This window comes from Amblyraja radiata, chromosome 8 (genome assembly GCF_010909765.2).
Source record: "Amblyraja radiata isolate CabotCenter1 chromosome 8, sAmbRad1.1.pri, whole genome shotgun sequence".
NCBI lineage: Eukaryota > Metazoa > Chordata > Chondrichthyes > Rajiformes > Rajidae > Amblyraja > Amblyraja radiata.
In genome coordinates this window covers 50,708,439-50,725,463 of record NC_045963.1, presented here as the reverse complement: position 1 = coordinate 50,725,463, position 17,025 = coordinate 50,708,439, and the positions used below count along the sequence as shown (strand labels likewise).

General features: G+C 37.9%; 1 protein-coding gene across 3 annotated transcripts in view; it reads left to right on the top strand.

Moving 5' to 3' along the window:
• Positions 1-14,232, top strand: part of cnst (consortin, connexin sorting protein) — a 53,846-nt gene extending 39,614 nt beyond the window's left edge. For 2 of the 3 annotated variants that reach the window (XM_033025880.1, XM_033025881.1), the window contains exons 10-11: positions 5,998-6,127; positions 11,079-12,376. In XM_033025880.1, the coding sequence (XP_032881771.1) occupies positions 5,998-6,127; positions 11,079-11,284 (336 nt within the window). In that variant the 3' untranslated portion in view covers positions 11,285-12,376. Of the gene's footprint in view, positions 1-5,997; positions 6,128-11,078 lie in introns of all 3 variants that reach the window. The other variant, XM_033025882.1, reaches the window with a different exon arrangement.
• Positions 14,233-17,025: the final 2,793 nt, after the last annotated feature.

The window sequence follows — 17,025 nt, the reverse complement described above, 5'->3', positions numbered from 1 at the left end:
ACCTGAAATTGGAGAAGTCAATGTTCATACCGCTGGGGTGAAAACTACCCAAGCGAAATATAAGGTGCTGCTCCTCCATTTTGCGGTGGGACTCACTCTGGCCATGGAGGAGGCCCTGGACAGAAAGGTCGGATTCGGAATGGGTGGGGGAGTTGAAGTGCTGAACCACTGGGAGATCAGGTTGGTTAATGCGAACTGTGCGGAGGTGTTGGACGAAACGATCGCCAAGCCTGTGCTTGGTCTCACCGATGTAGAGCAGTTGACACCTAGAGCAATTTTTGTTGAAATTGCTATGGGGTTCAGTATATTCAAGATTTCTATACATTTTGGAACAACAAGGGAATTGAGGTTATATTTGTTTGGGGCCGGAATGTGGAGTGAAGAACAGATCAAACATCTTATGGTGTAGGAAAGAACTGCAGATGCTGGGTTAAATCGAAGGTAGACACAAAATGCTGGAGTAACCCAGCGGGACAGGCAGCATCTCTGGAGAGAAGGAATGGGTGACGTTTTGGGTCGAGACGTCTGGAGAAGGGTCTCGACCCGAAACGTCACCCATTCCTTCTCTCCAGAGATACTGCCTGTCCCGCTGAGTTACACAAACGTTTTATTGATGGTTTATATTGCATACTCATATTTCCTTATGTTCTTAAGTATGTTCTTAAGTATGTTCTTGTATACTATGCATTTATTTATGAAGGTTAAGATACCATTTGTTATTTTAACTACTCTCCTTACTTTCCTAATCAAGGCTTCAAACCCAGATTCAAAATTAAAACTGATGGACATTTGTACAAATTCTTGTACATTTTGTTATTTGGATATTGACTTAAATGACTAATTGTTTTTGTTCATTTGTAATTTTGATCTGCTTACTTTGGCATTATTCTGTGAAACATTGGAAGGAACATTGGTATTCCGTGCACAAACCCATGTTGGCTATCCCTAATTAGTTGTTGTCGATCCAAATGCTGGAAGATCCTGTTCCTCAGAATCCCCTCCAATAACCTACCCTTCACTGATGTGAGGCTCACTCCCTGTAGTTCCTTGGATTGTCCTTGCAATCCTTCTTAAATAAAGGTTCCACATTAGCCACCCTCCAGTCTTCTGATATCTTCCTGTGGCTTAAGATGATACAAATATCTCTACCAGGGCCACTTCAATTTCTTCCCTAACTTCTCATAATGTCCAAGGATACACTTGGCCAGGACCTGGAGATTTATCCACCTTAATATTCTTAAAGACTGCTAACACCTGGTCTTTTATAATTAAGGTATGGTCCAACATATTACTACTCCATTCCTTTGATTCCATGACTTTCTCCTTGGTAAATACAGATGCATTCATTTAACAGCTGGCCTGTCTCCTGTGGCTCAACACAGAGACAACAATGTTACCCCTTTGCTCTTAATGTACCTTTCTTCCTTTTAAAATCTTTTTATTAGTTTTTTTCAAAAGCAAAAACAAGACAACAAAAAAATAATGATAAACATAACAATGATATTGATACATAGTGATCAGGGTTACATTAATGGCAGGTATAACCTAAATATGTCCAGTGTCAAAATACACATTGAATATAGACCTCCCGGTCTCTATGTAAATATAGTTAAGTGTTTAAAAAAGAACATATGTATAAAAACAAAAAGATAAAAAGAAAAAAAGAGAAAAAACAAAAAAACAAAACCCCCCTAAACTTAAAAAAAAAAGAAAAACAGAATCTGGGCTGCAAAGAATTTCAACAATTTAAGTCCCTGTTTGTCGTCAAGTCCGTTCCATCGTATAAAGGTAAAATAATTATCATAACACTTAGAGGGGACAATTTATGTTGTGTCAAAATATTGAATTAATCTTCCCCAAGTCCTATCAAATTTAACCAAGGGTTCAACAATGTCACTCCTAATTTTTTCTAAATTTAAACATGATATCGTTTCAGAGTACCAATGGAGTGTGATCGGAGGATTAGTCTTTCCATTTAAATAAAATAGATCTTCTGGCAATTAATGTGGTAAAAGCAATCAGCCGATGAGCGGAACGGGACAGATGAATAGAATCTAACATTGGTAGCCCAAAAATTACAGTAATAGGATGAGGTTGTAAATCAATACCTAAAACTACAGAAATAGTATCAAACATTTATTTCCAATATTTTTCCAAAAGTGGGCAGGACCAAAACATATGAGTCAATGAGGCCACTTCAGAATGACATCTGTCACAGGTAGGATTTATATGACCATAAAAACGAGCTAACTTATCTTTTGACATATGAGCTCTGTGAACCACCTTGAATTGTATCAAAGCGTGTCTTGCACACATTGAAGAAGTATTAACTAATTGAAGAATCCTCTCCCATTTCTCTATAGATAAAGAAATTTGAAGTTCTCTTTCCCAGTCATTCTTAATTTTATCAAATGTATTTTTTTTAAATTTCAAAATCAACTCATAAATAGTCGTTATTAAGCCCTTCTGATAAGGGTTCAAATGTAAAAAAAATTCCAAGATATCGGTTTGATGTGGTAACGGAAAAAAGGGTAGAGTAGCCCTCAAAAAATGTCTATTTGTAAATATCTAAAGAAATGTGAGTTAGGTAAATTATGTTTATTGGAGAGTTGCTCAAAAGACATAAAACAACCATCCGAAAACAAATCGCGAAAAGCTACTAATCCCTTCCTCTTCCATAACAGAAAGGCTTGATCAGTACTAGAAGGTTGGAAGAAAACATTAGATATGATATAACTCGATAAGATAAAATCATTCAATCCAAAAAACGTACGAAATTGAAACCATATTCAGAGTGTATGTCTTATTATTGGGTTAGTCGTATATTTATTCAGTCGTAATTGTAAAAGGTAACGAGGCCCCTAGAATAGAAGCCAATGATAGCCCTTGCATAGAATCACGTTCAAGATTTATCCATCCTGGGCATTGGGTATCTTCTAAATCTTTTGTCCAAAACGTTAGATAGTGAGCATTAACTGCCCAATAGTAGAATCTAAGGTTCGGCAGTGCCAAACCACCGTCTTTTTTTTATTTCTGTAAGTATTTTTTACTTAGTCTGGAATTTTTATTCTGCCATATATATATATAAAGACATTTTGGAGTCAATACTATCAAAGAAAGATTTAGTAATAAAAATTAGTATTGTCTGAAATAAATACAAACATTTAGGTAAGATAAACATTTTAATAGCATTGATTCGGCCTATTAAAGACAAGGACATTGGTGACCATTTAGTGAACTGTTGTTTGATATGGTCAATTAGAGGCGTAAAATTGGCTTTAAATAAATCCTTGTGTTTCTTGGTAATCTTAATGCCTAAATAAGTAAAATATTCAGTAGTCAATCTAAATGGAAACTGTCCATAATTCGAAACTGGATTGTTTAATGGAAAAAGCTCACTCTTACTAAGATTTAGTTTATAACCAGAAAAACTACTAAATTGATTAAGTAGAGCTACTATTGCCGGAATAGATTTCTCAGGGTTAGAGATGAATAATAACAGATCATCTGCATAAAGAGATAGCTTATGTGTCTTATTCCCACGGACAATACCAGAAATATTAGGGGATTCCCTAATAGCGATGGCCAAAAGTTAATATACCTATAGAATCTCTAAGGATTTTCCATTATTTTTTTCTTTATCATGTCTGCCTGAGCTCTCTCGTGTCCTATTTTCTGCCCTTCTGATTTACCTCTGTAAGTGTAGTCCTATATTTCTGATATTCATCAATGTATCTGCTTGATCCCAGCTGTCTAGACCTGAAATACGCTTTCTTTTTTCTGACTGTAGCCTCAAAATACCTCATCCACAAATTTATTCTGTAAAACTGCCATCCTTCTTCACTCTAACAGAAATATGCAAATTACTGTTGAATAATTTCAAAATTGGCCTGTCCTCAATTTAAGAATGTAATGTGGACCAGTCCTATCTTTTCCATGACTACTTTAAAACTATTAGAATTAATCATGGTCCAAAGGTTTCCCGATTGACGCTTCAGCTACTGGCCCTACTTTGTTCCCGTGGTCCAGTGTTTTGTCCTGTCAAGTAGGGCCCTATACATACTTTCCTTGCCACACTTAAAAAATTCCATCTCGTTCAAGTTCTTTGCGTTGTGGGATTCCGATCAATAGGAGGGAAGTTAAAATCATCTCTTATGACCCAATTATTCAACAGTTATCTGCGATCCTCCCTACATATTTGCTCCTATAATTCCTGCTGACTATCGGGAAGCCTATAATACAACCCCATTAAAGAAATTATTCCCTTCTATTTCTAAGTTCCACCCATATGTCCTCAGTATACTTGCAATGTTTTATATTTCCTTACGATGTAGGACCCATTTGGCCCATGGAGTCTCTGTTAGCTATCAGCAATCCCATCCCCCTATTTATTATTTCACCACATACCCATTAAATCTTTACTGATTTTCCTACTGCCTCCTTACACCAAAAGTAATTTACAGTAGCCAGTTAACCTACCAACCAGTCCATCTTTGGGAAGTGGAAGAAATCATAGTAATAAAGGAAAACACATGCAGTGGCAGGGAATCTCAAGTATTGGGCTACAAATAATTTGCAAAATCAAAGCAACTACAAAAAACAATGTCAATGCTCTTCTTTGACCATAAAAAATAATAATTTTAAAGTGAACCAAATTTAAAAAAAATAACTCTTAATATGTATCTTATGCATTACACTCACTCATGCCAAGATTTAAATCTAAGCTATCTATAACTCTTCTCGTGTGTGTGTACATCTTCCCATCGCATTCTCACCTATATTTCCGAACTTTTTAATCGTTTAAAGTTTTAAAAAACAGTCAGAAAACTCATCCATTTCGGAAAAAAACCCCGAATGACGTCGCAATGGACTCGCAAGGCAGAACGGGGGTCCGGGAGGGAGGGGCACTCCAGCGCTCGTGTGGCAGTTTCCGACGCCCGACACCTAGTGGCGATGGTGGAGCCGCGGGCCCTGGCTGGAGCCGAGCCTGGTGCTCGAGCTGGAGTGAGGGGCCATGACCGGGGCCGAGAAAGAAGCCGCCGCTGGAAACAAGGACGAGCCTGGGTCCGTGGTCAGGGACGAGTCCGGAGATGAAGTCGTAGCCTTCACTATAGCCCAGGTAGCGGCCAAGCTGATGGCTGGAGTCCGGAGATGAAGTCGTAGCCTTCACTATAGCCCAGGCAGTGGCCAAGCTGACGGGTGGAGTCTACAGCCAGGGCCGGGCCGAGTACGAGAACCAGGCCAGGTTCCAGGCCCTGGCGCTGCTCGACGACCTGGGTAGATCCTGGGACAGGGAATGGGAGTGAGGGGAGGAGGGAGCTGGAGTGGGGTGGTAGAGGGAGATGGTGGTGTGGAGGAGGGAGATGGGGCAGGGGTGGTCCCCTCCCTATATACCCTCACTCCCACCCTCACTACCCCTCCCTCTCTACTCCCCTCCCCCTCCCTCTCTACTCCCCTCCCCCTCCACTCCCCGCCCCCTCCCTCTCTACCCCCCTCCCTCTCTACTCCCCTCCCTCTCTACTCCCCTCCCCCTCCCTCTCCCTCTCTACTCCCCTCCCTCTCCCTCTCTACTCCCCTCCCCCTCCCTCTCTACTCCCCTCCCTCTCTACTCCCCTCCCCCTCCCTCTCTACTCCCCTCCCCCTCCACTCCCCGCCCCCTCCCTCTCTCCCCCCCTCCCTCTCTACTCCCCTCCCTCTCCCTCTCTACTCCCCTCCCTCTCCCTCTCTACTCCCCTCCCTCTCCCTCTCTACTCCCCTCCCCTCCCTCTCTACTCCCCCCCCTCTCTACTCCCCCCCTCTCTGCCTCTGCCCCTCCCCCTCTCTACCTCTGCCCCTCCCCCTCTCGCCCCCCTCCCCCTCTCTGCGAGATTAATAGCTGATGTGTTTGCCCAAAGGTTGAAAAGTAATGTAAACGATGTGGCATGCTCAACATTTATTCTGGATTGGAAATAGTTTGTGATGCACATACATTGAATTACTGTGCCATTTTTCCAACAGAGTATCCACCCAGAAGGTCTTGTTTCCATACTGAAGAAAGGAAATTCAGACAAAGAGATCAGACAGACACAACAGAAGCAGTCAAAGAGACGAGTAAGATTTCAAGATCCCCAAGACACATTTGATCAGGGTAAGATAATGACTTTTCTCTTATTACTGAAGGTTTCCTGAGTACATTTTAGATATAAATACCAATTCTTAATTTTGTAATGCAAGTGAAATAAAATAAAATCTCAAATGCTAATAGCCCGATTTAATGTGAAGTTTGATCTGTGCAACAGTAAAATATAATTACTGATTGCAATCTAAATACAAATCTTTAAGTTTTTGCATCCATCTTTTGTACTTGCTATTGTAAGTCACTGGGTTTTTGTGGAAACAATCTGAGTTTAATTTAGAGATACATTGTGGAAACAGGCCCTTCAGTCCAAGCCGACCGGTAAGCTATTTCTATATTATCCCAGTTACATGTTCTACACACTAAGGGCAATTTACAGAAGTCAATTAACCTACAAACCTGAACTTCTTTGAAATATGGGAGAATTTTGAAATATGGGAGGAAACCAGAGCACCCAGAGAAAACCCACGCGGTTACAATGTGAACGTTCGAACTTCATACAGACACCAGACGTAGTTGGGATCGAACCCGAGTGTCTGGCGCTGTATGGCAGCAACTCTACCACTGTGCCACCCTTTAGTCGTTGATACAATATAAGATTGGACATTGATAGAATGAGTTTGTGCATGTTAATGTTTGTTTATGGTTAATTTGCAGTTTTATGCATGTAAAGTATATATATTATAACAGAGCCTTGGGTATATGGTGAGAACTAAGTGCTTTAATGTTACTTTGGCTGTCACCTTTTTTAAAAACATCATAAGATCATGTGATAGGAGCAGAATTAGGCCATTCGGACCAACAAGTCTACTCCGCCATTAAATCATGGCTGATCTATCTCCCTCCTAACCCCGTTCTCCTGCCTTCTCCCCATAATATCTAGCACCTCTGAAAACAGTCAGTTTTCCAAGTCCTGATTTTCAAGGGATAATTTTATTTTTCTACCTCTCCAGTTTTACTTCTAAATATGTAATTTGATATTTATCTGTCTCCCAGATAGAAGATGGTAATTATGGGCTTCAAGTACCCAGTAACACTACAAAACTGTGTGCATCTGGCAACCTTTAAATCCTTACAGATTAAAAGTATGAGCGAAGGGAGATCTTTGATAAATATGGGAATTTATACAATGGGAAGCTGTCAAGTGGCTTTCAAGTGCTTTATATTCCTCCTGTAGGGATGTTTATTTTAATTTGCATCCTTCTTCCTGGTAACAATGAGATTAAATCCTGACCGCATTAATGTTTGCAGGGAGCAGAGGGAAATGCCCTAACAAAAAGCATTATTTAAAATGAATTGCCGTTGAAGCACTAACATTAATCAAAAATGTATCTTGATTTTGATGCTATAATCTCACTGGTTCACATATTATCCCATGAGTTAAGTTTGTTATTGGAAGTTCACTGAACCTGCTGTTTTTTTTAAAGTAACTTTTGGGGAATGCATTCATTCTTATGTAATCTGCCTACTGATGTATCTGATCTAATATGATGATCTGTATATCTTGTAGAGCAACTCGTGATCAAAATGATCATGACATGTTCGCTGCTCCTTTCAGCAAAGAGCCATTCATCTCAAAGATGAGCACAGTAATAAAATAGCAATGCCTGCTTCTAACTCACAGGGCTGACAGACACGTCCCAGTTCTTTTTGCACTCTTCTCTCCCCCTTGCAATTAGTACTTTTCTCAGAGGTATTCCGTGCTCTTTTTATAATCATCTGATTTATTTTTTAAGTCTCTTGGTGACAAGATGAAGTAAGGTTCTTTACCGTTCTTTCAAGAATCTCATTGGGAATGTACTGGGAAAAATAAACAATGTGCAGCCAGTGCATGATAAATATTTATGATTACTTGTGAACACACCATCCTGCATTATAAATAATTATGTTTCTCTTTTTATATATCATTCCTTCAACCTTAATGTGTTACATTTTCCACTGCAGCTAATTTATCATAGAAGTTGAAAAATAGAAACCACAACATCTATTACGATTCTTTTGCTCAGTATGTGTACATCTACTTTCATACCTCCCCAAATGCCTTGATTTCCAGGGAGTTCAAGAAACCGTTGGTGTAAAAATACAATGTTTGGACGTCTACAATTCCCTGGTATAGAGAATTCCAAAGGTTCATAATCCACAAAATGAAATTTCTGCTCGCCTTCATTCTTAAAAAGCCAATTCACAGAGTTACTTCAGCATGGAAACAGGCACTTTGGTCTTCCAAGCCCATGCCTACCAACAACCATCCATTTCTTCTAATCCTACCTTAATCCCATTTTATTCTTTCTCAATCTCAAATCATATTGGATACCATGCAGAGCTTTTATTCAGGAATCATTCCTGTTTGTGCTATGAAAGACAGAGCTGTTTCATACAGTCAGTGTTTGATCTCATGTTTATGTGATTTAGCTGTTTGTATAATTAGAATTCCCAAAACCAATGTTGCAAAATATGGTTAAATCTACTCTGGGGAAAAATAAAGGTGGTTTCAACAGAAAGCAGGTTCAACAGAAAACAATACTGATAAGAGAAGTTCCAAACAATGCTTTATTTATGGATCAATTAAACATTTATAATGCTGTAAAGCAATAACAGTCAAGAGTGTTTATTTGCCAGATGCACTGGATATGAACCAGAACAATTAATTTCCTACTTGCTGCGGCATAACAGGCACATATTAAATGCAACAGCAACAATAGATATACAATAAATTATCACTCTTAAGTCAACCAGACCAGGATAGTGAAATAAAATCGAAGTACGTTGAGCAATGTATACATTTATCAGCACCAACTTGAGCCAACAGGTTCACTCAACAACTATTCTTTCCCTCCGCTGACTGTAAACAATTGATTGAGCGTCTCTTTTCATTTAAATTTTAGACTACAGCTCTGCATATTTCAACAGGACCCCATCCTTGTTTATATTTGACGTGTTTATCATTTAGAATGGCTGACATTTATGATAAATGGAATTTGGTAAAGCTGGCTGTTCTTTGTTCACTTACAAGTTTAGTCTTACAGATGTTCAATTTACATCTTAGTTGCTTTCATAATACTCCTTTTGCATGAAAACTACCTAGTTTTCTGAATAGAATCACCTAAGCATTTTTAAACAAGCCCTCTGATCATTCTCACCACCGGTAGTTAAAAATCTCTTGGTGTGGCTTCTTGTCCTCATTTATGATCAATTGTTACTCATTTGTTTTTTCACAAATTCTCTCTAGATCATACATACTCCTTGTGTAAGAAGCAACTGCAGATGCTGGTTTAAACCGAAGATAGACCCAAAAAGCTGAAGTAACTCAGCGGGACAGGCAGCCATTCTGGAGAGAAGGAATGGGTGACGTTTCGGGTCTCGACCCAAAACGTCACCCATTCTTTGTTTCCAGAGATGCTGCCTGTCTCGCTGAGTTACACCAGCTTTTTGTGTCTATACATATTCCTTGTTCTGCCTTGAATTAAAATGTAACATTCTTACCTGGAGCTCAAGTCTTATTTACAGATTCTTAGTAAAAGCTAATGCTCTTAGCTGTATTTTAAAACATGACATGTCCAATCATTATTCCTTTGACTTTCACCGCTAACACCATTGAAGCCACCAAACTTTAGATGCATTCAATAATTAAAATGAGTTATGTCTTTTTGAATCATTTTTCCCAAGAATAGCATTACTGTCTTTGCTCATTCAACAATTCTACTACGTTTTTTTTCTCTGCGGTAATCCATTTTGATATCTTTGATTTGTAAATAGGTGGGACATTTATTTGACCATTAGCAAACCTGGGATTTTAAAGCTGTGTGTCTAAACATGAGAGGTTTAATGTTACATAAACATAAAGTTGGTTTTGATTATCTTGTGGTGAAATGTAGTCCATCTTTTAGAACCAATACTGGGATAACATAGAACTAATGAATGGGTGATTGTTGGTCGGCGTGGATTCAGTGGGCCAAAGGGCCTGTTTCCAAAATGTATCCCTAAATTAAACCAAACTATATGTAGAGCATGTGTAATGGCAATTTCAATCCTTTCCATTGGCATTACTACACAGGCAGGGAGGAGTGAATCGAACTTGTGCAGATGATAAAAACGAATCTTCCAGTCGTTATTTCCAGTTTCATAGATTTTTATTGAAGTGGTTGTAAACACAAAGAAGAGAACAGACCAGATCCTCTTTATTCTTATACAAACTGTAGCTTTCTGTTCTTGCTAGCTGAACTGGTAAAAAACGATATTCCTTCTCTTCTGCCGGCTCCAGGCGATCTGACCACTCCCTGTGGTCTCGCTAGTCTCATCCGATATTTATCTTGTGGAAGATTCATTTTTATCATCTGCGTAAGTTCGATTCACTCCTCCCTCATCCGATGTATGTCACCGCCCATCTACGTATCAAAATCCCACCCCCAAGCATACAAAATAATTCTGCAAGAAATTTCTAGACAAAATAGTAAAATATGCTAACAGTAACTTGCCTAAGCAAGAATGGCTCCTACATATGATTTTCCATTAGAACATTCAGGTCATTAGAAAAATACATGCATAAGGGATGCCACAAAACAGTCTACATACCCTGATTGAGGCCTATTATTACTGAGACTTCGTAGTATAACTTGAATATAGAGAGGCAGTGAAATTGGCCTTGTGTATTGGACTAGGTGCGTGTAGGTGGAATGGGAGTCCAGTGGCGATTCCAAGCAGCTGGTCAGGTCCAGTGTGATTTTGGCTGCTTCTTTTGACATTTGTACTCAATTTAGAAATCAAATTACAAGATCAAGTCATGAAATAAGTGACGCCTATAATAAGTGACAGTATTATAAGGGCTAATGTTTTCAAATATCAAATCAGTAAAATAAGTAATCAATCAGTTAGGAATAATTGCAAATTCACTTTCTATAAGATAAGTTTGAATTATTGGAAATATCATACATTAATGTGCTCATTTTTTATTATTTCTCCTTAGATGAAGGAACTGGAGATTCCTGTCTTCTCTTAGTCCTGCTGTGTATTGTCACAGTACTTCTTAGCGTCCTAGGAACAGCACTTTATTGTACATTTGGAGATCTGGAGTCCAGTGTATGCAGAGACTTTACAACACAGATGGATTTTTACTATACTCAGTTCGAACAAGGCATAGCAAAAGTGAAGCACTGGTTGTTGTTTTCTTAAATAACAGTATATCCACATATAAATGAAATCATTGTGTAAATAGGGATTCAGATGGACCACAATGAGCAGTTAATCATCTTGATGCTCGCACTGCAGTGCACTAACTACTGTGGAATGTAACTGGCATTAGGTCACAACACAGGAACTTAAATAATGAAACTTCAGACCTCAACAAAACTCGTAGCTTGTTGACATGACTTCCTTTAATAGCTTGATACACAGGGAAGACTGAATATACAACACGGTCAATAATGTTCGCTGACTACATATGAATAGCAGGCTTGTCAATCATTTTCAGAAGAAATTAGTTTTGTATAATTTGCTTGTTAGGATACTCTGCACTTAAGGATATAAAAAATTGGATTCATAATTTATCATGTGAATGAGTTACAGTAGATAATTATGCACTTGATTTTTGTTTCTGTTTTTACATTGCTCTTTTGAAGAAAAATCATGTATCTATAGGTTTTGATTTTTATTGGTTAGATTCCTTCACCCATGTCTCTTTCTCAATTATAACTTATATCATTATCAGTGATTATGCCATCTGTTAATCTTACTTAGTTCACAATCTATTTCCTTCTGCAGTTTAAAAAAAATGCAAATATATAAATGAATTAATTTTTGAGAAGATTATTATTGAAGGTTAGAAATATACATTGTCATTGTTCATGTAGCCATGTGTTAGGATATTCACGTGAGTATTGGTGCATCATTTTCTATTATTTGCTGCTTTTACTTACTGATTGGTCAAATATAATAATTCTGATTTAAACTCTAGGAGTGAATGTAAATTATAACTTTGAGGCAGTCAGCTCCTTCATCTATATGTTTATTGTTAAATTAACTTTCATTTCAAACAATGGGAAAATAGTTGTTAAAATTTGTTGTGCTAATGTTGTGCTTTGTGATGCATTCTGATTATTTTGTTATATTTACAGAAGTAGAGTAAACATTCAGGACATTAAGGGGAGGTCATTTAAGACTGAGGTGAGAAACCTTTTCACCCAGAGAGTTGTGAATTTATGGAATTCCCTGCCACAGAGGGCAGTGGAGGCCAAGTTACTGGATGGATTTAAGAGAGAGTTAGATAGAGCTCTAGGGGCTAATGGAGTCAATGTATATGGGGAGAAGGCAGGCACGGGTTATTGATAGGGGACGATCAACCATGATCACAATGAATGGCGGTGCTGGCTCGAAGGGCCAAATGGCCTCCTCCTGCACCTATTTTCTATGTTTCTATGACATTATTGTTTTCAGACCTACTGTCAGTGAAATGATCCACGTTAACATTTATAATTTCTCAATATAGTAGATTCTTGCCTCAGCAATGTTGGGAGAAAAGGGATAATCAAATGACGAAGAATGTCTAAATAAAGGCTGATTTCAACCAAAAGCACGAACTTGGTGAAATTATCCTGGCTATTTGCTTACATCATTCTGGGCAGTATTACTTATGTTTGTAATTAAGGTACCAGCCCTCTAGCAAATTTACCAATGGACTAATTTCACTGAACTTTCATAATTACATCTAACTTATGTGTGTTGAACGTTTGTGTTCTGCAAGATAAAACTTTTTCTCAGGTTGGTATGTTTTGATTGGCTTTGTTGTATTCTAAAGTTAACTTGATTTCTATTTTAAGGCAGGGACACTGTTTTCCTTGCTGAGTCCTGGTCACAAAAGTGTGCTGCAGCCTCAGGCTTCCAATTTGAATAGTCTTAGCAGGAAGAGGTTTAAAAGTTAATTTTGTTATTTATGGAGGTGCATTGCATCACAAAGCACAATATTGTAACACATGCACTATAATTTCATAGCTGCATCACCTTCATTGTATGAAATATCGATCTTGTATATTAAGAAATTGCAATTCAAACACATAGAATCAGTTTATTTTAGAAAATGGGAAATACATTTTGAGAACATAAGAGCAGGTCTCTATCCAAATGTATGCATATACTTTTTAATAATGCTTGTAGAAAATATTGAATAATTATCTCATCCTCATTGTCACTGCACATACTTTAAGTCATGCTTTCTTTACAGATTTCTATCTTCTAATTTGTTGGCACCTGCAAACATTATTTATTTCAATCAATTACACAGTGATATATTCGGTTGGTCAGTACTAAAAGAAATGTTAACATTTAATGTTGTTTTGCTGTTTACGGTTTGATTTTTTCTCCCCTTTGTAAAACATGCATTATTTCTGCATTTAACTCGTTGTCACTGGTAGTTAACAGAGAGCAGTCATGATTATGCTCCTCAGATATAAACTTATTTCTAGAATATTGAACAACACTGGCAGACTGAACTAGGAAGCTTGCCAGTGAATGGTCCTCAGACTGAATGGTATAATCACTTGAGCTTTAGGAAAGGGCCTTAAATTTTAGCAAAAGAACTTTTAACTTTTATGTCTAAAGTTGCTAACTTTAAACGTCAACTATAATATAGTGCATAATAAAAGGCACTATACAATAGCCATGAATTACTGGCTGGTTCAGTACACAACTATAAATTAAAGATATGGAACTTAATTTATTGAATATAGATTGTATGTAGAGCAAATCATTTGGATTTATATTCTTCCTGTTTTTGTAAATTCTAGCATGTAAAATTTCAGAAATCTAAGATTTGAACTATGTAATCCTAGGTTACTGCAGCTGAGTTCCTAATCTGTGAATCATTTAAACATTTCTGTTCATTTTGTATTGTGGAAGACTTTTGGGATTGTTCACAAGAAATGTATAAATGTAATCACAACCATGATATGAAGCATAGTAATTGTATCACTGCATTGATTTGAAATGCAAAATGACAGAGAATTGTAATTTGAAGACGAGCTGGTTGTAAAGTGTTTTACATGATTTCCATGTAAATTGATCATGCATTTTAAGATTACAACGTGTGCTTTGAATCTCTTACAAATAGAAAATAGTGTTAAACTTAATAGATTTTTATTTGGTGTCTTTTCCACATTGAGTTCCTCATTTTAAAATCAGTTTATTTATCATACAACTTTCAAACTCTGCAAAGTTCCAACAATGCAAAGACGTGCTGGTTGGTAGGTTATCAGCTTATTGTATCTCATGTGTGTGGAGAGGCGGGGGTTGTCATGCATGTGAAAATAGGTTCTCAGGAAATAAGTGGGGGGGAATAAGACTTAATGGAATGCTCCAAGAGCAGGCAAATACTTAATGGGTCACCTATGTTGCGAGATATGTGAAAAATATCACATCCCTACCCCATTTGGACTCCGACCTATTATTTCTCTTCTCCCCCCGGCTTGATAATCTGCAACACTTCATACTTGTCTCACACGTACTGTTCTTATCTCTGGCCTTTGTTCCAGCCATCCGCCTGTCAATAAAATACCCCTCGCCTGTGTAAACCTATTGCCTGCCAACCTTTGTCCTGCTTCTCCACTTTTCAAGCTATGTTCACCCTCCCTGAAATCAGTCTGAAGGATCTCGACCCAAGACGTCATCTATCTATGTTCTCCAGAGATGCTGCCTGACCTGCGGAGTTACTCCAGCACTTCTGTATTTCAACAGATTAACATTCTTCCTTAAATAAGGATGTTTAAGGAAATAAGGATTAAATAAGCCATGATCACAATGAATGGCGGTGCTGGTTCAAAGGGCCGAATGGCCTCCTCCTGCACCTATTTTCTATGTTTCTAATACTGCACTTTGTACTCTAGATATGGTGACTGTTATACTGCTGTAGTGCCACTAATCCTTTCATATTTAGCACAATTAACTATTTTCTCTATTAATGGTTGGGCAATTTGTTTCAACAGATGAATATGCATCAAGAAGGGTCCCTACCCGAAACATCATCTATTCATGTTCTACATAGATGCTGCCTGACTCGTTGAGTTACTCCAGCACTTTGTCTTTTTTTAAATATGCATCAAGGATCCCTCACAGCATAATCTTGTTCATACATTGCCAATAAGATTGTTTAAAGACACAAAGCTGGAATAACTTAGCGGGACAGGCAGCATCTCTGGAGAGAAGGAATGGATGACGTTTCGGGTCGAGACCCTTCAGACTGGTTAGGGATAAGGGAAACAAGATAGACAGTGATGTGGAGAGATAAAGGGCAATGAATAAAAGGTTTTCTTTGTTGTGGTGAATTGGAGTTTGGTACTGATACCAACACACCGAAATGGGAGTGGAGGTGGCCTGAAATTGATGGTAAATAAAGTGTTGCTCTCTTCAGTGTAAAGCAAGGACAGATTCAGTGAACTAGTTATTTGGGTTTAATTAAACTCAATGGAGAGAACCAATTGTAAAATGAAACCTAGAGCTACTGGAAATAGCAATGGCCACAGAGCCACAAGGCAGCAGTCATTAGCTGAGGCTCTAGAAGTGGTTTGGAGCAACACCTACCAAATTGAGAACTATGCTGTATCTCTAAACTAGACCATTTTCGATGTTCTAATAGCAACTTTCTATAAATATGTAGATTGTCTTGATGCTCTCAACATTTTATTAAGATGTTTTCTCGAGTTTCCTGCCAACACCTTAAGGACAGGAACTTTTAAATGCCATCCATATTCCTTTACTGTACAATTTCATCAATTCAAGGGTAAGAAATACTATTTTTAAACTTTCCTTTGCTTTCACCTCCATTATTTAAATCCTTGCTTTATTTTCACTCTTATCCTCATCTGCAACATTTGAGTAATTTGATCAATCTAGCATGGCGAGGGGGAAGAGACCTGTTGAAACTTTGTTCATTCACATGATAAGTGCATGTAAATTTGGGGGAAGGGGCAGAACTTTAAGCATAAATATATGGACAAGTTCTTTCTATACAGTAATGTCTCTGTGCACAGATGTTTCTATGTAACTACCTGTACTATAAAAAATATTAGTTCAAATTGGCTGCATAGGAGAGGTGAACTGCATCCATGATTGGGAAGTTGATTGGAAGGTGATATTTTAAACCTTTTGGGATGAATGAACAAATTGGCTTGTAGAGATTACTTGTCCACTGTTGCAGATGTGTATTCTCAATGTCAGCCTATTTATAGATTTGAATTTTAATCAACATTGTATCAAAAGCTTGGAACTATATTAATCCTCAGTTTTACATTTTAGTAAATAGTTGCTAATTTCTATGTCATTACATGCACAATACAGATATTCTCCATCAGTTGAAAACTTATTCCTGTGCACACAATTAAAATGATATGGATCAATGCATATTTACACTTTAAATTTTTTATTTTTTTTATAATGGATTTCAACATCAGCTCTTAGCTCAATATCCACATACCTACATTACATCTCACCACCTTCATGCTGTACTGATGAAGTTTCAGCTTCCAATTGCTTTCCAATTCCAGGTGTGTAGGGGACAGGGGGAACTGATGGGTATAGTCCTGAGGGGTATAGGTAAGATGAATAGCCATGGTCTTTTCTCAGGGTTTGAGAGTCTAAAACTGAAAGGCACAGATTTAAAGTGAACGGGAAAAGATTTAAAAGGGACCCAAGGAGCAAATTTTTCAGAGGTGTGTGTGTGGAACAAGCTGCCAGAGGAAATTGTAGATGCAGGTACAATTGCAATATTTAGAAGCTAGTTTGGCAGGCACATGGATAGAAAAGGTTTGGATGGACATGGACCATCTCCAGTCTTCTGGCAACTCACCTGCGTTTAACGATGATTCATATATATAGTTCCTCTAGCACTGCTTCACTCAAGCTTCCAACATTTCAATTTATTTCATCTC